The following is a 20,615-nucleotide window of genomic DNA, read 5'->3' as shown; positions in this document are numbered from 1 at the left end:
TTTCTGATAGAGTTTTAAAATGTGCAAAATACTGGTTTAAAAAACCATAACCTTGAGTTCTAGAGATAACTTCACTGTAGTTTTGTATCTTTTCTTCTGGTCTTTTAAAAAATACTTTTACATATGTCTTACTTGAGATGCCATTTTATATCCTTTTAATTAATTAATCTTATTCTCCTTTGCCATTGAGAATTATTTAATACCTCATTCTTGATGTCTGTATAGTCTGTCCTATACTTTTTTTAAAAAAAATTTTCCCTAAATTTCAACATACTGTGTACTTATCCTATACTTGTAATTCATTTATTTAAACATTCTCTGTGGTTGGACTTTTAGATTTTATAAGTGTATTCTTTGAATTATTCTCAACTTTATTTAGGAAGTGATTAAAAAGTAATGTCTATTAAGACTGTATAAATTTGACTTAGGAGCGTTTGTTAAGCGCTTGTGTACCTGTAGATTCAGAATACTCTCCTCATCACATGTGGGATGGGGGATGGGAACGTTGCCTATTAAGCTTTTCGAATACCCCTAAGTTTTGCCCCTCTGACATCATTCTGCTTCTTTCATATGCCTTTATCACTGAGAATCCCCAACCCTGACTAATAAGTATTCAGAGGTAGGCAGACACAAGCTTGAATTCTGAAGTAACATAGGGAAGTCATACTAGCTGTCAAAAAGAAATTCCGTTGGGTTTTTGTATTGATATTTCAAGTCTATATTAATTTTAGAAGAATTAAAACCTTTATAACATTAGAAACTCAAATGTTTTTGCTTTTTTGAATATCACATGCATCTCACTAATTCCTCAATATCTTTTATATGTGTGTGTATTCAATGCTATTGGAAAGGGGAGCTCTATTTTATTTATTTATTTATTTATTTATTTATTTATTTATGTAATTTTCTGAGATGGAGTCTTGCTCTGTCACCCAGGCTGGAGTGCAGTGGCGCGATGTCAGCTCACTGCAACCTCCACCTCCTGGGTTCAAGCAGTTCTTCTGCCTCAGCCTCCCGAGTAACTGGGATTACAGGCACGCACCACCGTGCCTGGCTAATTTTTGAAGCCAGGCTGGTCTCAAACTCTTGACCTTGTGATCTGCCTGCCTCAGCCTCCCAAATGTTGGGATTACAGGCGTGAGCCACCGTGCCCGGCCCTTTATTATATTTATAATTGTATATTGTTGATGTTGAGAAATACCAATTTTTAAAAAAATGTATCTTAAACTGTTGAAACTACTTGACTCAGGTGTTTCTCAGGTTTTCTAGTTTGCTTTTTAAAAAATTTATGGTAATATCATTTTTGTTTGACACATCATAATTGCATACATTTATGGAGTGGTTTTCTGGTTTTTGGGTCATTATTAAATTACACTTTTGTTCCTTAACATTATTAGTCCTGCTTTATGTCTTAATGCATTAGCTGTAACTCTGAGATATTTGGTAATAACAGTGATTTGGTGCCTGCTTTTGGTGGAAGTAATACATCTAAGGTTTTTACATTAAGAATAATACTGATCCTTGGTTCTACTGTCTTTATTATAGCAAGATAATATCCATCTATTTATAACTATTATAGTTTTTGTCTTTTTAAAATTAGAAATGAATATCAGATACTTTTTAAGCAGCTGTTGATTTGATTTTTTTAAATTAAAATTTAATTATACATATTTAGGTACACAGTGATGTCTTGATACACATAATGTATAGTGATCAGATCAGGGTAATTAGCTTAGAGATGATTTTTTAAAATGTAGGCTATTGATATATTATATTAAAAGTTTTCCTAATATTGAACCATCTTCACTTCCTTAAAATTTACTTGGGAAGGTAGATAGATTATTTAACTTTCAATTGAATTCTGTTATTCCTGTTTATTATCTTCATAATTCCAAGCAGATTTAATAGGAATATATTCTAATTTTAAAAAGTGGCACCTTTCATAGTAGATGGAAATAACTGAGACTGTTATAATCCTAGTCTGAAGTGCCATGCCTATTATTCCAGGCCTGCTGCTGTTCCCTTATATTAAAACTAAAAGAGACAGGGAGGAAATGACATCAAGGGACAGACTGTAACTAATTTTTCCAAACTAGAAAAAGAAACATCTAAAATAGGGGAAACTCTAATCTTAGACCTAGTGTTTTTGTTTGTTTGTTTTTAAAAAAAGTCAAGAATGATACAGGCAGGTGACTTCTGAGAGGTAGCGCGAGGATGAACAAACTCACATGGTACCAGAGTCAATCTGCACGATAGTTATATAGACTAAATGCTTGGGCAAATATACCTTCAAATGCCCTGAAATTAAAGAGGATTTCAGTGTTTATCAAGACTCCAATATTTATCAAAACTCTTACACCTGTTTTTTAAAATGCTGTTAGGTATGAACTTCTAATACTTTTTATTGAATATCCATCCCAGGCATTATATGAACTTCTCAAGTGTAACCACAATATAAAGGAAGCAATTGAAAGATACTGCTGCAATGGAAAGGCCTCTCAAGGTAAGAAACACTTGGGTTTAAGAGAGGGACATGACAGGGATGGTCATTTGGGGATCAGAATAAGCAAAGTATCCTAAGGGACAGAGCAATCCTGTAACACTTTTGTAAGATCTGGTTCAGCTCCATAGCAAATAATTTTTCCTTTTCTTGCACTCTATTTTTAGATGTATCAGAGATTGTTCAAATACAAATTAGTCACCCCCCTGCCACCTCTACTTTCTGGAAGAAATAGTTACAGAACAAAGCAGACCCCAGAGATGACAATATGTCCAAAGTAATTAAAAAGAATGGTTTTATGATTTCATTGAAAAAAAGTTTTTTTTCCTTTTTTTTTTTTTTTTTTTTAGCCAGACAGGAAATGAAAAGGAGATTAAAGATTAAAAAAGAAACATGTATAATATATTCCGCTGAATTTATTTCAAGAATTGTATTTTTAGTAATCATGTAATAACATTTTATAGTTCTTATGTTTTGTGTGTGTCAAGGAAAATGGTTAGCTTCTATTTCAGTATTTTTTCTCATTATATAAATGGATTGCATGCACCATAGCTTTCATTAAATATGTGTGGAATGAAAATAATACTTAGTAATATTACTAGATGACTTGGAAAGGTATTAAAACTAAAAATAATACATTTAAACTTATGAATTGAGATAGTCTATTAAAATGTCTCCCTTAGAAAAGCTGCTTCTTTGAAAAAAAATTATTTTAGGCTCTCAAAACTCAAAATACTGGTTTCTTCTTTAGTTCAAACTATTTTTCACCTTTATTACGGACTGCTATTAATGGCTTTGGGGACCTGGTCTCCCATGTCAAATGAGACACTTCAGAGATACAGATGAGTAATAACTAATCTTAAGTCTAGGCTATGACTTTTTGAAGACCTTCCAGGTCTCTGCCCCAAGTAGATATGGAATTCACCAACATTAACATCCGCTGGAAAATTGAACGGGATTTATTATTTTGAGAGCATGGACTGTTTCTTATTTCCTTTATATTTCCAGAGTATAGCACTCCACACACCAATTTCAAATAAATATGTGTTGATTATACTTTACTTATGGTCGCTAATTAAAGAATTTGTGGTTTTGTTTTTTGTCTTTTTTGAGACAGGGTCTCACTCTGTCTCCCAGGCTGGAGGGAAGTGGCATGATCACAGCTTAGTATAGCCTTGATCTCTTGAGCTCAGGTGATCCTCCCACCTCAGCTTCCCAAGTAGCCGGAACTATAGGTGCCTGCCACCACGCCTGGCTAGTTTGTTTTTTTGTAGAGACAGGGTTTTTTCATGTTGCCCATGCTGATTTCAAACTCCTGGGCTCAAGTGATCCTCCTGCGTTGGCTTCCCACAGAGTGCTGGGATTACAGGCATGAGCCACCACATCTGGCTAGAACTTGTGGTTTTGAGGTAAGACCAAAACAGCTTCTTTCCCCCAATAAAGGAGGTAGAGTTTTTTTTTCTAATTGAAAAATACGCTCATTGTTTAAAAAAATTTTTTTTTAATCAGAAAAACAGGCATGTTTTAGAAAAATGTTAAATTCTCATCTCATAATGTAGTGGAGAAAAAGCAGTGTTTGTATTTTTGTATTCTAGACTTGAACTGTAGTATGCATGCTTTTGGTAATTCTAACTGAAATCTCCTGCATACAGAGAGAGAGAGAGAGAAAGAGTGTGTGTGTGTGTGTGTGTGTGTGTGAGAGAGAGAGAGAGAGAGTTTATGACCTTTTATAGGGAAAACATACTGAAAATCAGTGATTCACATAAGAGAATTTGGGGGCCCACGAATTTTATTTTAAATTTTTTTTTAGAGGGAATGACTGCATGGACGGAAGAAGAATGCCGAAGCTTTGAACATGCACTCATGCTTTTTGGAAAAGATTTTCATCTTATACAGAAGAATAAGGTAAATTAGGCAGATTAGTACAGATAAATTACTAGTTACAGTGAATGTAAGCAACTAATTTATAAGTCACTTAAGTAGGAAAAAAGAACAACTTATTAATGTTCCCTTGCCATTAGCATTTCAGATATCATTCTAACATGACTAATTTGCTCAGAGATGCCACAGCCTGCTTATGGAATGGCTGATAGTATATTCACATATCTTTTCACATAAACAGTTAACACAGAAAGTGGACTCACTGTATTTTTTAGGAAGTCTCACTCTCATTTCTCCTTGACTTTCCTTTCTTATCAAGCCATTCAGAGGTTTGTGGCCTCAAAATAATTTGTCTTCAGCAGTGAGAGTAGCTGTTGCTGAAGGAAGAAACATTGTTACTAAAACAACTAGAAACATATTCTAACACCACCAGATGCTGGTAAGGATGGGAAGCAACAGGAACTCTTACTCATTGCCTGTAGGAATGCAAAGTGGTACAGCCACGTTGGAAGATAGCTTGGAAGTTTCTTATAATACCAACCATAGTCTTACCGTATAATTAAGTAATCCTGTTCCTTGGCATTTACCCAAATGCGTTGAAAACTTATGTCCACAGAAAAGTGTTTATAGCAGCTTTCATCATAATTGCTAAAACTTGGAAGGAACCTGTATGTCCTTTGAGGTGAAAGGATAAACAAACTGTGGCACCTGCAAAACTGTACTATTATTCAGCACTAAAAAAATTGAGCTAACAAGCCACAAGGAGACATGTGAAATCCTAAATGCATATTATTAAGTGAAGGAAGCCAATCTGAAAAGACTCCATACTGTAGCTTTCCAAATATATGATATTCTGAAAAAAGCAAAACTATGGAAACAATAAAAAGATCACTGGTGCCAGGGCCGAGGCAGGAGGGAGAGGTGAATAGGCAGAGCACAGACCATTTTCAGGGCAATGAAACTATCCTGTATGATGATACTGTAATGATAGAGACATGTAATTACACATTTGTCAAAACCCATAGAATGTACATCATCAAGAGTAAACCCTAATGTAAACCATGGTCTTTGGGTGTTGATGTGTCAGTGTAGGTACATTGATTTTTTTAACAGATATACTATTCCAATGTCGGATGTTGAAAGTAGAACATCAGGATATATAGGAACTCTCTACTTTCTGTTCAGTTCTGCTGTGAACCTCAAACTACTCTTAAAAACTAAAGTGTATTCAAAATACATAGGTATGTTCATTAGAATAGTTTGGAATAATTCTCATTAAAATATGCTCTGTTTATTTCCTCTTTTCATCCTAAAGGAAGGCAGGGTTCTGAAGCATTTGGGTGGGTAGCTCAGTATTTTATGCTTTTATAAAAACTAATGGACTTTAGTTTTTAGAGCAGTTTAGGTTTACAGCAAAGTTAACCAGAAAGTATTGAGTTCCCATATGTCCCTTCCACTCCTATAGTTATTATTATATCTTTTATTATTAATAGTGTGGCACATTTGTTAAAATTAATGAGCCAATATTGATACATTATTATTATTTAAAGTCCATAGTTTACATTAAGGTTCGCTCTTCATGTTGTACAGTCCATTGATTTTGGCAAATATATAATGATATATATCCACCAGTATAGTATCATACAGAGTAGTTTCACTGACCTAAAAATCTCATGTTTTATTCTTCCCTCTGTCCCTTCCCCCTCCTCCCTAACAACTTCTAGCAGCCGTTGATCTTTTTATTGTCTGTACTGCTGCCATTTCAGAATGTCATATAGTTGGAATTATACAGTATGCAGCCTTTTCAGATTGGCTTCTTTGACTTAGCAATATGCATTTAAGTTTTCACCATGGGGTTTTTTGTTGGTTTGTTTGTGTTTGTTTTGAGGCTTGATAGCTCATTCTTTTTTTTATCACTGAATAGTATTCCATTATATGGATGTACCAGTGTATTTATTCACTTACCTATTAGAGGATACCTTGGTTGCTTCCAAGTTTTGGCAATTATCATTAAAGCTATAAATATTCATGTGCAGGTTTTTATGTGGATGTAGGTTTTCAATTCATTTGTCTAAATACGAAGGAGTAAGGATTACAGGATAGAATGGTAAAAATGTGTTTATTTTGCATGAAACTGCCAAACTATCTTCCAAGCAGTAATGAATGAGTTCTGTTGCTCTACATCTTCAGCAGCATTTGGTGGTGTCAGTGTTTTGGATTTCACCACTGTAATAGTTTTTAATGCCATCTCTTTATTGTTTTAATTTGTAATTCCCTCATGAGGATGATGTTGACCATCTTTTCTTATGCTTATTTGCCATTTGTGTGTTTTTTTTCAGGTGTTCATTCAGATTTTTTGCCCAGATTTTAATTGGGTAGTTTGTATTCTTATTGAGTTTAGGGAGTTATTTGTATATTTTGGATTCTAGTCCTTTATCAGCTATATGTTTTGCAAATATTTTCTTCCATTTTGAGGCTTGTCTTTTTATTCCCTTGCCAGTGTGTTTGCAGAGTAAAAGTTTTTAATTTTAATGATGTCCAACTTAGAATTTCATCTGATTGTTCACGCTTTTAGCATTTTATTTAAAAAAATCATTGCCAAACCTAAGGTCACCTAGATTTTCTACTGTTGTCTTCTAAGAGCTTTATAGTTTTGCATTTACATTCAGGTCTGTAATCCATTTTGAGTTAATTTTTGAAAGGAGTAAGGTCTATGTCTAGATTCATTTCTCTTTTTTTTTATGTGGATGTCCAGTTGTACTAGCATCATTTGTGGAAAAGACATTCTTCCTCCATGGAATTGCCTTTGTTCTTTGGTTAAAGATCAGTTGACTGTACCCGTGGGGTGTATTTCTGGGCTCTCTCTTCTGTTCCTTTAATCTATTTGTCTTCCCCTCCCCCCGCCCCGATACCATACTGTCTTGATTACTATAGCTTTATAGTAAATCTTGAAGTTGGGGACTGTCAGTACTTTGATTTTATCTTTTCGTAATACTATGTTGGCTATTCTGGGTATTTTGCCTTTCCATATAAAATTAGTTTGTTGATACCCACAAAATCACTTGCTGGGATTTTGATTGGGTTTGCGCTAAATCGGTAGGTCAAGCTAGGAAGAACTGACGTCTTAACAATGAAGTGTCTTCCTATCCATGAACGTAGAATATTTCTTCGTTAAGTTCTTCTTTGATTTCTTTAATCAGAGTTTGGTAGTTTTTCTCATACAGATTTTGCATATATTTTGTTATATTTATACCCAAGTATTTTAATTTTGGGGTGCTAATGTAAATGGTCTTGTGTTTTAAATTTCAAATTTCAATTGTCATTGCTGTTATATAGGAAAGCAGTTCCCTGACCCCTGACCCCCGAGCAGCCTAACTGGGAGGCACCCCCCAGCAGGGGCAGACTGACCCCTCACACAGCCGGCCAGGTACTCCAACAGACCTGCAGCTGAGGGTTCTGTCTGTTAGAAGGAAAACTAACAGAAAGGACATCCACACCAAAAACCCATCTGTACATCACCATCATCAAAGACCAAAAGTAGATAAAACCACAAAGATGGGGAAAAAACAGAGCAGAAAAACTGGAAACTCTAAAAACCAGAGTACCTCTCCTCCTCCAAAGGAACGCAGTTCCTCACCAGCAACGGAACAAAGCTGGACGGAGAATGACTTTGACGAGCTGAGAGAAGAAGGCTTCAGACGATCAAATTACTCCGAGCTACGGGAGGATATTCAAACCAAAGTCAAAGAAGTTGAAAACTTTGAAAAAAATTTAGAAGAATGTATAACTAGAATAACCAATACAGAGAAGTGCTTAAAGGAGCTGATGGAGCTGAAAACCAAGGCTCGAGAACTACGTGAAGAATGCAGAAGCCTCAGGAGCTGATGCGATCAAATGGAAGAAAGGGTATCAGCCCTGGAAGATGAAATGAATGAAATGAAGCGAGAAGGGAAGTTTAGAGAAAAAAGAATAAAAAGAAACGAGCAAAGCCTCCAAGAAATGTGGGACTATGTGAAAAGACCAAATCTACGTCTGATTGGTGTACCTGAAAGTGACGGGGAGAATGGAAACAAGTTGGAAAACACTCTGCAGGATATTATCCAGGAGAACTTCCCCAATCTAGCAAGGCAGGCCAACATTCAGATTCAGGAAATACAGAGAACGCCACAAAGATACTCCTCGAGAAGAGCAACTCCAAGACACATAATTGTCAGATTCACCAAAGTTGAAATGAAGGAAAAAACGTTAAGGGCAGCCAGAGAGAAAGGTCGGGTTACCATCAAAGGGAAGCCCATCAGACTAACAGCGGATCTCTTGGCAGAAACCCTACAAGCCAGAAGAGAGTGGGGGCCAATATTCAACATTCTTAAAGAAAAGAATTTTCAACCCAGAATTTCATATCCAGCCAAACTAAGCTTCATAAGTGAAGGAGAAATAAAATACTTTACAGACAAGCAAATGCTGAGAGATTTTGTCACCACCAGGCCTGCCCTAAAAGAGCTCCTGAAGGAAGCGCTAAACATGGAAAGGCACAACCGGTACCAGCCACTGCAAAATCATACCGAAATGTAAAGACCATTGAGACTAGGAAGAGACTGCATCAACTAACGAGCAAAATATCCAGCTAACATCATAATGACAGGATCAAATTCACACATAACAATATTAACTTTAAATGTAAATGGACTAAATGCTCCAATTAAAAGACACAGACTGGCAAATTGGATAAAGACTCAAGACCCATCAGTGTGCTGTATTCAGGAAACCCATCTCACGTGCAGAGACACACATAGGCTCAAAATAAAAGGATGGAGGAAGATCTACCAAGCAAATGGAAAACAAAAAAAGGCAGGGGTTGCAATCCTAGTCTCTGATAAAACAGACTTTAAACCAACAAAGATCAAAAGAGACAAAGAAGGCCATTACATAATGGTAAAGGGATTAATTCAACAAGAAGAGCTAACTATCCTAAATATATATGCACCCAATACAGGAGCACCCAGATTCATAAAGCAAGTCCTGAGTGACCTACAAAGAGACTTAGACTCCCACACATGAATAATGGGAGACTTTAACACCCCACTATCAACATTAGACAGATCAACGAGACAGAAAGTCAACAAGGATACCCAGGAATTGAACTCAGCTCTGCACCAAGTGGACCTAATAGACATCTACAGAACTCTCCACCCCAAATCAACAGAATATACATTTTTTTCAGCACCACACCACACCTATTCCAAAATTGAACATATACTTGGAAGTAAAGCTCTCCTCAATAAATGTAAAAGAACAGAAATTATAACAAACTGTCTCTCAGATCACAGTGCAATCAAGCTAGAACTCAGGATTAAGAATCTCACTCAAAACCGCTCCACTACGTGGAAACTGAACAACCTGCTCCTGAATGACTACTGGGTACATAACGAAATGAAGGCAGAAATAAAGATGTTCTTTGAAACCAACGAGAACCAAGACACAACATACCAGAATCTCTGGGATGCATTCAAAGCAGTGTGTAGAGGGAAATTTATAGCACTAAATGCCCACAAGAGAAAGCAGGAAAGATCCAAAATTGACACCCTAACATCACAATTAAAAGAACTAGAAAAGCAAGAGCAAACACATTCAAAAGCTAGCAGAAGGCAAGAAATAACTAAAATCAGAGCAGAACTGAAGGAAATAGAGACACAAAAAACCCTTCAAAAAATAAATGAATCCAGGAGCTGGTTTTTTGAAAGGATCAACAAAATTGATAGACCGCTAGCAAGATTAATAAAAAAAGAGAGAAGAATCAAATAGATGCAATAAAAAATGATAAAGGGGATATCACCACCGATCCCACAGAAATACAAACTACCATCAGAGAATATTACAAACACCTCTATGCAAATAAACTAGAAAATCTAGAAGAAATGGATAAATTCCTCAACACATACACCCTCCCAAGACTAAACCAGGAAGAAGTTGAATCTCTGAATAGACCAATAACAGGAGCTGAAATTGTGGCAATAATCAATAGCTTACCAACCAAAAAAAGTCCAGGACCAGATGGATTCACAGCCGAATTCTACCAGAGGAACAAGGAGGAGCTGGTACCATTCCTTCTGAAACTATTCCAATCAATAGAAAAAGAGGGAATCCTCCCTAACTCATTTTATGAGGCCAGCATCATCCTGATACCAAAGCCTGGCAGAGACACAACAAAAAAAGAGAATTTTAGACCAATATCCTTGATGAACATTGATGCAAAAATCCTCAATAAAATACTGGCAAACAGAATCCAGCAGCACATCAAAAAGCTTATCCACCATGATCAAGTGGGCTTCATCCCTGGGATGCAAGGCTGGTTCAATATACACAAATCAATAAATGTAATCCAGCATATAAACAGAACGAAAGACAAAAACCACATGATTATCTCAATAGATGCAGAAAAGGCCTTTGACAAAATTCAACAACCCTTCATGCTAAAAACTCTCAATAAATTAGGAATTGATGGGACGTATCTCAAAATAATAAGAGCTATTTATGACAAACCCACAGCCAATATCATACTGAATGGGCAAAAACTGGAAGCCTTCCCTTTGAAAACTGGCACAAGACAGGGATGCCCTCTCTCACCACTTCTATTCAACATAGTGTTGGAAGTTCTGGCCAGGGCAATTAGGCAGGAGAAGGAAATCAAGGGTATTCAATTAGGAAAAGAGGAAGTCAAATTGTCCCTGTTTGCAGATGACATGATAGTATATCTAGAAAACCCCATTGTCTCAGCCCAAAATCTCCTTAAGCTGATAAGCAACTTCAGCAAAGTCTCAGGATACAAAATCAATGTGCAAAAATCACAAGCATTCTTATACATCAATAACAGACAAACAGAGAGCCAAATCATGAGTGAACTCCCATTCACAATTGCTTCAAAGAGAATAAAATACCTAGGAATCCAACTTACAAGGGATGTGAAGGACCTCTTCAAGGAGAACTACAAACCACTGCTCAAGGAAATAAAAGAGGATACAAACAAATGGAAGAACATTCCATGCTCATGGGTAGGAAGAATCAATATCATGAAAATGGCCATCCTTCCCAAGGTAATTTACAGATTCAGTGCCATCCCCATCAAGCTACCAATGACTTTCTTCACAGAATTGGAAAAAACTACTTTAAAGTTCATATGGAACCAAAAAAGAGCCCGCATCGCCAAGTCAATCCTAAGCCAAAAGAACAAAGCTGGAGGCATCACACTACCTGACTTCAAACTATACTACAAGGCTACAGTAACCAAAACAGCATGGTACTGGTACCAAAACAGAGATATAGATCAATGGAACAGAACAGAGCCGTCAGAAATAATGCCACATATCTACAAGTATCTGATCTTTGACAAACCTGACAAAAACAAGAAATGGGGAAAGGATTCCCTATTTAATAAATGGTGCTGGGAAAACTGGCTAGCCATATGTAGAAAGCTGAAACTGGATCCCTTCCTTACACCTTATACAAAAATCAATTCAAGATGGATTAAAGACTTAAATGTTAGACCTAAAACCATAAAAACCCTAGAAGAAAACCTAGGCATTACCATTCAGGACATAGGCATGGGCAAGGACTTCATGTCTAAAACACCAAAAGCAATGGCAACAAAAGCCAAAATTGACAAATGGGATCTAATTAAACTCAAGAGCTTCTGCACAGCAAAAGAAACTACCATCATAGTGAACAGGCAACCTACAAAATGGGAGAAAATTTTCGCAACCTACTCATCTGACAAAGGGCTAATATCCAGAATCTACAATGAACTCCAACAAATTTACAAGAAAAAAACAAACAACCCCATCAAAAAGTGGGCGAAGGACATGAACAGACACTTCTCAAAAGAAGACATTTATGCAGCCAAAAAGCACATGAAAAAATGCTCACCATCACTGGCCATCAGAGAAATGCAAATCAAAACCACAATGAGATACCATCTCACACCAGTTAGAATGGCAATCATTAAAAAGTCAGGAAACAACAGGTGCTGGAGAGGATGTGGAGAAATAGGAACACTTTTACACTGTTGGTGGGACTGTAAACTAGTTCAACCCTTGTGGAAGTCAGTGTGGCGATTCCTCAGGGATCTAGAACTAGAAATTCCATTCGACCCAGCCATCCCATTACTGGGTATATACCCAAAGGACTATAAATCATGCTGCTATAAAGACACATGCACACGTATGTTTATTGCCGCATTATTCACAATAGCAAAGACTTGGAACCAACCCAAATGTCCAACAATGATAGACTGGATTAAGAAAATGTGGCACATATACACCATGGAATACTATGCAGCCATAAAAAATGATGAGTTCACGTCCTTTGTAGGGACATGGATGAAATTGGAAATCATCATTCTCAGTAAACTATCGCAAGAACAAAAAACCAAACACCGCATATTCTCACTCATAGGTGGGAATTGAACAATGAGAACACATGGACACAGGAAGGGGAACGTCACACTCTGGGGACTGTTGTGGGGTGGGGGGAGTGGGGAGGGATAGCGTTGGGAGATATACCTAATGCTGGATGACGAGTTGGTGGGTGCAGCGCACCAGCATGGCACATGTATACATATGTAACTTACCTGCACATTGCGCACATGTACCATAAAACCTAAAGTATAATAATAATAATAATAATAATAATAAAAGAAAAAAAAAAAAAAAAGGAAAGCAGTTGACTTTTGTATATTAACCTTGTCTCCTGAAACTTTGCTATAAGTGCTTATTAGTTACAGGAGATTTTTTGTTGATTCTTTGGAGTTTTCTACGTAGACAGTCATGTCACCTGTAAACAGAGACAGTTTTATTTCTTCCTTCCCAATCTGTATACTTTTTATTTCTTTTTCTTGTCTTACTGCATTAGCTAGACCTTCCAGTATTGATGTTGAAAATTTCACACTTTCTGTATGTTTGAAAATCTAATGTTTCTCAAAGATGAGATAAAGCGTATAATTTAAGACATTTTTAAAGAAGTCTGGATTGTCCTTTTAAGTAAAAAAAAACCATCAGTTTTGTAACGACTTATGAAATTTACTCTATCCATTCATTCCGTAAACAGTTATGTCCTTCCACTTCACTTACCAGACATTGTTTTAGGCACTAGAGATACAACAGTGAATAAGACAGAAAAGGTCTGTGGCCCCACGAAGCCTGCATTCTCTGCGAAGACTTATAGTTAATGATGTTTATTGAAAGGTATACTGTATTTCTTGGTTTAAAAAGCTTATTCCCGTATTAGTAATCTTATATCACAACTTACTCAGGAGTCAGGTTAAAGATACTGAAACTTCTTTATCGGGTACTGATTAAGCAAGGGAGAAAGCGTTTATTGGATAAGGATGAAGAATTTTGTTCATACATCTGAATTCATATTTGTGGCTGTATGTGGTTAGAGGAACCCTGGTTTGGGTGTGGAGCCAAGTTGGTGAGGCTCAAATTTTATTCTTGTTGTTTCCAAAATCTGTTGGATCTAAAAACCAAACATACTGGAGGGAGAAAGCCCTGCCTTTAGCTAGCAAGTCATCTTAAATTCCAGATGCTGTAGACCGTTGATCCATTTGCCAAGGGTTCTTAATCTCTTTTGGAAAGTGGAACTCAATCTGATGAGGCTGCATTCCTTCTCCCCAGAAAAGTATACCTAAATATAATTTTGTGAATTAATAGATCTCAATGAAATCCATTTATGGACCCCTCAGGGGTTAGTTAATCCAAAGTTAAGAACCCTCACTGTAGTCAAAATCACAGAGCTCAGTGAAGAAAAGTAAAGAATGCTAGTGTTTAAGATTTTCAGTAAAGGTGTAAGATAATTTCTGGATACACACTTGTTTTATAAACTAATACATTCTGATTTAAAAAAAAAAAATCTTGGGCTTTTGAAAATGGCCTCATTATTAAATGTAAAGGCATTCCACTAATCAAAGTGTTCAGAACTTTATAATTTATTAAAAGTGTTCAGAACTATATAATGGGAAAATAAGACCCATGGATTGAAGTTGTAGTGTTGTGGAAAAGTTGCTTAAAAAAATGGTTGAGTTTGTTGGTTTTTTAAAAATTCAACTTTTTCATTAGGTGAGAACTAGGACAGTTGCTGAGTGTGTAGCATTCTACTATATGTGGAAGAAATCTGAACGTTATGATTACTTTGCTCAACAGACAAGATTTGGGAAAAAACGATATAACCATCACCCTGGAGTTACGTAAGTACTGTGGCCTTGACTTCAAAGACTTACTTTTAACTGTGATATACAGTCATAAAATTACTGGAGTGTGTTTTTCAGGGACTATATGGATCGTTTAGTAGATGAAACAGAAGCTTTGGGTGGGACGGTAAATGCTTCAGCCTTAACTTCTAACCGGCCTGAGCCTATTCCTGATCAACAGCTAAACATTCTCAACTCCTTCACTGCCAGTGACTTGACAGGTAAAATGAAGACCTTTCTGTGTTTAGTACAGTTTGTTGCAAAATTGTGTCCTGTGTTTCATGTCATAGGACCACTTACTTAAACAATTTTCCATTCCTTTTTAGCTTTGACCAACAGTGTAGCAACCGTCTGCGACCCCACAGATGTGAATTGTTTGGATGATAGCTTTCCTCCACTGGGCAACACACCCCGTGGACAAGTTAATCATGTGCCTGTTGTAACAGAAGAGTTACTCACCCTGCCCAGCAATGGGGAAAGTGATTGTTTTAATTTATTTGAGACTGGATTTTATCACTCGGAGCTAAACCCTATGAACATGTGCAGTGAAGAGTCAGAGAGACCAGCAAAAAGATTGAAAATGGGCATTGCCGTCCCTGAATCCTTTATGAATGAAGTTTCTGTAAATAACCTGGGTGTGGACTTTGAAAATCACACACATCACATCACCAGTGCCAAAATGGCTGTTTCTGTGGCTGACTTTGGCAGTCTCTCTGCCAACGAGACCAATGGTTTCATCAGTGCCCATGCTCTGCATCAGCACGCGGCCCTACACTCTGAGTGACCTGAGTGAGGAGCCCGGAACTGCGTGTGCAGCACCAGTAAACTTGAGGGGAGCTATCAGGTTTGCATAGTCTTTCACTGGAAGTTTGAACCTTTCTCACTATGACATCAGTGATGTCAGTATGTATAGAACTATATCTTGATTTATCAAGAGTATTTTCATTTTTCAATCCATAAATGTGGAAATGAACTATGATCAGCAGAGTTGGGAACTAAGATTGAACTCTGTGGTGCAGCTTTAAGCTCTGCTTCTCTCTTCCTCATCTCCCAATACCTCTTCCCCACTCCCTTCTTTTTCTATTCTTTTCTGTTCCCCACTGCCCTCACTCCCAGTTTTAAAACCTGTAGACAGAGGCCACCAGCTCAAAACCAGCACAGATGTTCTGAACTGAATGGTGTGGCCTCTTTTTGTGTAAATTCCTTTTGCCGTAATGGATGCAGTGGAATAACAATGTTTACAGGTACCGATCCCGATCCCTGCTCAATGTAGCATTTTTTTGGTTTTATTTTCTTAATAAAAGCAGGGGTAGGTTTCTTTAAACTGCACAAACATGCAAGGATTTTTTAAAAATGGAAACTTCTCTCATGTTATTCAACTAGAGCACTTCAGTTTACAAAACAGCAAGTCCATCTTTATGGAAGCCAGCACGAGGAACTGTGTGCAAATAATGAAGACGCTTGCTTGGATCCTGTTTCAAAATTCTAGACCAGGGCTACCTTACACAGAATTGGTCATGTTACTGCCAGGAGATTTCTGTGTAACTTCATTTATTGGCTACAAATTTGGCATTTGAAGATGTGGTACTCAGATGGGGTTTTGTCCACCATTGTCAAGATTGTAATCTTAAAAATTATACCAGTCATCGATAATTTAGTTTATCCTGAGGCAGTTGACTTGCAGAGGCACAGTCTACAAAGCCTAGGATATTGCCACTCAATGGTTTACATTTTGGGACATCTTTTAAGTTGTTTGTAGCACTGCAGTTCAAAGTGTTAATATTTAGAGGGACTTCTAGATTTTATACCTAATGCAGTAGAACCTTGAAGTATATTTAAGCTTTTTTGTTAAGCTTGAACAGTTGGCAAGAATAATGTGAGTTCCTATCTGAAATAGAATGGTACATTACCACTTTAAGTTTTAAAAATTGATAGATGTTCAGATGTATCTCAAACTCAGTTTTATTTTTATTCCAAATATTGTGAATGAGAAGCCATTGTCCTAAACTTTGGCCATTTTTGTGCTATAAACATGCATTTTTAAGTTATAAGGTGAATCAAACAATATGTAATACAGTATTAGGATGTAATCTTTGCTTTTGTAGTACTGTTAAAATAGAGAATTACCTTTTTTGCACCGTCTTAATTAAAATTTTTGATTTTTACTAGTTGCTTTGCAAAAAACAAATGTTTGGCTGCATTGCTAATATTTGTAAGTATAAGTTGCTTCAAGGTTGTGCTGATGAGTAGATAGGATGTAGTGATCTTAACTAGTGATTGAAAGGGAGGGTATTTATTATACAAACTGTGAACTGCAATGACATCCTTAGTTTTGGATGATGTGTATTCTTGTTTTTCTTTGCAGCATTTTAATGAAGATTGCTTTGAAGTGTTTACGCAGTAGCATATTAGTATAAAATTTAGTTTAGCACAGTGGACAAAAAGTAGTTAAAGTAATAACTTAAAATCAGTCTCTAATTTATGCATCTGAAGTATAGCATTCCTGTATGCACACAGTAAATAATGGGTAGCCTGGGCTCTGTGTTACTTTCTTATATTTTTATCCAAGTTGTCAGCTTCTTATTGCTGTGTTGTTGTGCTAAACTTTGAACTTTATTTCTTTTATTAAAAATCAGTACACTTTCTATAATTTAGTAAGATACTGGCCATAATCTTCCATTGTTATAACCTTAATTTTCACTCTGGGTTTACAGTGGCTGGTCTGTATAAATAATTTACACAAAGATGACTGAATGCTAATACCAGTTGCACTTAAATGAACATGCCCATTCTCAGTAGCTGATGCAGTAATATATTCAGTTTATCTATGCATTGCTGGGGTCTTGATATAAGATGGAAACAGTGTTTCTTATCTAAAGTTTTGATTATCAGCAAGTTGAATGGACACTTTAGTTATTTAAATAAAGATTTTTGACCAAAATCCAGAAAATGGTATGAGAGAAAAATAAATTCCAGCTAGTTTAATAGATTTTTAAATGTCAATCTGATTTTAGCCTCTTAGAGAGTGCTAACTAGCTGGTAATGTTTACTTTTAATTCCTTGTTAAAATGAGGCAATAATTTGCAAGATTTTTGTATATAAGTGTAAATTCTTCATATCTTTTTAGATCTAATTCAATATTTTCTGACTACTTCTGCCATGTATAATACCATTTTTGTGCATGCTTGATGTGACATTCATAAATTGTACCACTATGACTTTATCCATGTAAAATAGCTATTTATTGAATTTTCTTTTAAAAGCTGGATTTACTGTTTTTTTTTCTCAGTTTAAACATCTTAACAGAGAATTTGTTACTGTTTATTAAAAGAATTGCATTTGGAAGCAAGAAAACAACCTGATTTGCAATCATATGAAGCAACAATAATGCCTTTATTATCAAGTGTTAAGCACAATTCTTATAACAAACTGTGATAAATTCTTTTTGTTTTTTTTTCCTTTGCCACATTATTTTCTTATGAACAAACCAAAAATTCATGGTGAGCAGTTGCAGTGTTGGCTGATATATCTTTTATGTACAGGGAATTTGAAAAGGACAGTGGATTCATTTAGAAGTGTAACTGGTGCTGTGATTATAGCAATACATTTGTTAGTTGTACTTCATCTTTTTCATGCTAGCTTTTTAAATGTTTAGTTTTCCTCTTGTCATGGTCAGCTGCTGAATTTACTTGAAGGATGTAGAATACTGTTTAAAAAATACTAAAATTTGTACAATTAGGTCAAAGAATTGTGCAATCATTTCCTTTTTAATTTTTAAAATGTTGAGGGTCATAAATATTTGAGAACATCAGATCTAATAGAGCATAGTGATACTATTTAATTTAACCAAAGTCTCTAGTGAATATTTCAACTTTGAATGTAAACTAACGAATAAACCTGACCACCAAGGAGATTGTTTGCCCAGAGTTTCAAAGCACATTGTCTACAAATGGAAATTGAAATAATTTATAAAATATTGACATTACTATGTTTTTTAAAAAGTTCCTAATTTTTTCACTAAATGGAGGAAACTATTAGTTTTATTGTTAAATATGGTAGATATTAATATTCCTCTTAGACGACCAGTGATTCCAGTTGTCCCAGTTTGAAATAAGTACCCTGTGAGTATGAGATAAATTAGTGACAATCAGAACAAGTTTCAGTATCAGATGTTCAAGAGGAAGTTGCTATTGCATTGATTTTAATATTTGTACATAAACGCTGATTTTTTTGAGCATTATTTTGTATTTGTTGTACTTTAATACCTGGTGTACAGTTCCAGAAATAAAAATCTGGGAATCTTTTTTTCTTGGCTTGTGTGAATATTTGCCAAAAATAGATATTTTATTTAATGACTCTTAAGCTACAGCAAATAGGTAGATATTATACCACTGTTACCAATTGGTTTTAGATGCAGTAAATAAGATATATGATAGATAGTGAAGTTGGTAGATTAAATATTTTCCTTAAATCCTCTATAATTTCCATCTATAATAAAAGTCCCCCTGTAATCCCAGCACTGTGGGAGGCAGAGGCGGGCAGATCATGAGGTCAGGAGTTCAAGACTAGCCTGACCAACATAGTGAAACCCCGTCTCTACTAAAAATACAAAAATTAGCTGAGCGAGGTGGCGCATGCCTGTAACCCCAGCTACTCAGGAGGCTGAGGCAGGAGAATTGCATGAACCCTGGGGGTGGTGGTTGCAGTGAGCTGAGATCCCGCCATTGCACTCCAGCCTGGACAACAAACTTGAGAATCCATCTCAAAAAAAAAAAAAAAAGAAGTCCCAAAGTAAGGATTATACTTTTAGTTTAATTCAGGAAACATTTATTATGTTTCAAACGCTGTTCTAGGTAACTGTCTGTCTTTAGGAAGACAGATCTGAAATTTGGTCAAATATTACTTGACAGACTACATTTATGGTCAACTAGTCTTCCTTATCCATACGATTCATAGTTTGATTGACCCTAGTCATATCTTTGCTAAACATCTTTTTAAGCTAAAGCTCCTATCTTGGCCTTATTTCACAAGTTTGTCCCCATATTTCATTTTCTCTGACCAGAGCTTTATGTAGTTCCATTTTTAAGATGCAGTGATCAGATTGCCCATAATATCCAAAGTTTGTACAAGGCCAAGAAGGGGATAAAAGGAAAGCAAAAACCTTGACTCCTCTGCTTTGGTTACTTGACTAAAACCACATCCCTTCCTTCTCAGCCACGAAAGGACCTTAGCACATAGGGCTCTGTGGTGGACACATGCACAGAAGTGCCTTCAGAGCAGGGACAAGCACACATATTCTGAATACAGCAAGAATGCAACAATGCACCATGTGAGAGCTCAGAGTATTTTCAGGCTTTAGGAGACGGAAAAGCCTGTGGAAGCAGGATAATCTCTAGTACATCTGTGTTACTAGAAGTCATTTTGGCCATAATTTCCATCTATGGTATGCTTTTTGAGCTTGCTGGTGGTAAGTGCTAAAGAGAAAGAGGAATATGTCAGGGGTGGGAGCAGTGAGGGATTGTAAATTTCAATGGGGTGATGAGGCAACGCTCCTCAGTGAGGTGACAGGAAGGGAGAGAACAAGCTGTGTGGCTGTCTGGGGGAAGATGTTTACAGGCAGAGAGAACCTAAGTGCAAAAGTCCTTGGGTGGGAATGTGCCTGGCAGGTTTGGGGAGTGGCCAGGAGGCAGGTGTGAGTTGGGGTGGAGTGAGCAAGGGGAGAAAGGAGAGGAGCTCTTGAGGTCATGAGCAGATTATGCATGTGAAGGACTTCAGCATTTACTCCATGATAGGGAGAGGGTTTTGAGCAGAGGTATTTCAATACCTGACTTTCATTTAAAAGAATCACACTTGGTGATATGTTCTGTAAGGGGGACAGGAGTGGAAACAAGGAAGGCAATTGAGAGGCTACTGAAATTGCAATAAACTAGGTGAGTAAAGCTGGTGGTAAGGAAGTGAAGGTGATCAGAATCTGGTCATATAGGTTCCATGAAT

At 36.4% G+C, this 20,615-nt stretch overlaps 1 protein-coding gene across 3 annotated transcripts in view; it reads left to right on the top strand.

The window, feature by feature from the left end:
* Positions 1-18,925, top strand: part of MIER3 (MIER family member 3) — a 37,919-nt gene extending 18,994 nt beyond the window's left edge. For all 3 annotated transcript variants that reach the window (XM_002815576.6, XM_054555578.2, XM_054555580.2), the window contains 5 exons: positions 2,422-2,503; positions 4,311-4,405; positions 14,491-14,618; positions 14,700-14,842; positions 14,948-18,925. In XM_002815576.6, coding sequence (XP_002815622.2) covers positions 2,422-2,503; positions 4,311-4,405; positions 14,491-14,618; positions 14,700-14,842; positions 14,948-15,405 — 906 coding nt within the window. In that variant the 3' untranslated portion in view covers positions 15,406-18,925. The remainder of the gene's footprint in view (positions 1-2,421; positions 2,504-4,310; positions 4,406-14,490; positions 14,619-14,699; positions 14,843-14,947) is intronic.
* Positions 18,926-20,615: the final 1,690 nt, after the last annotated feature.

Source organism: Pongo abelii, chromosome 4 (assembly GCF_028885655.2).
Source record: "Pongo abelii isolate AG06213 chromosome 4, NHGRI_mPonAbe1-v2.0_pri, whole genome shotgun sequence".
In the NCBI taxonomy this organism is placed as follows: Eukaryota; Metazoa; Chordata; class Mammalia; order Primates; family Hominidae; genus Pongo; species Pongo abelii.
This window is presented reverse-complemented; position numbering and strand designations above follow the sequence as displayed.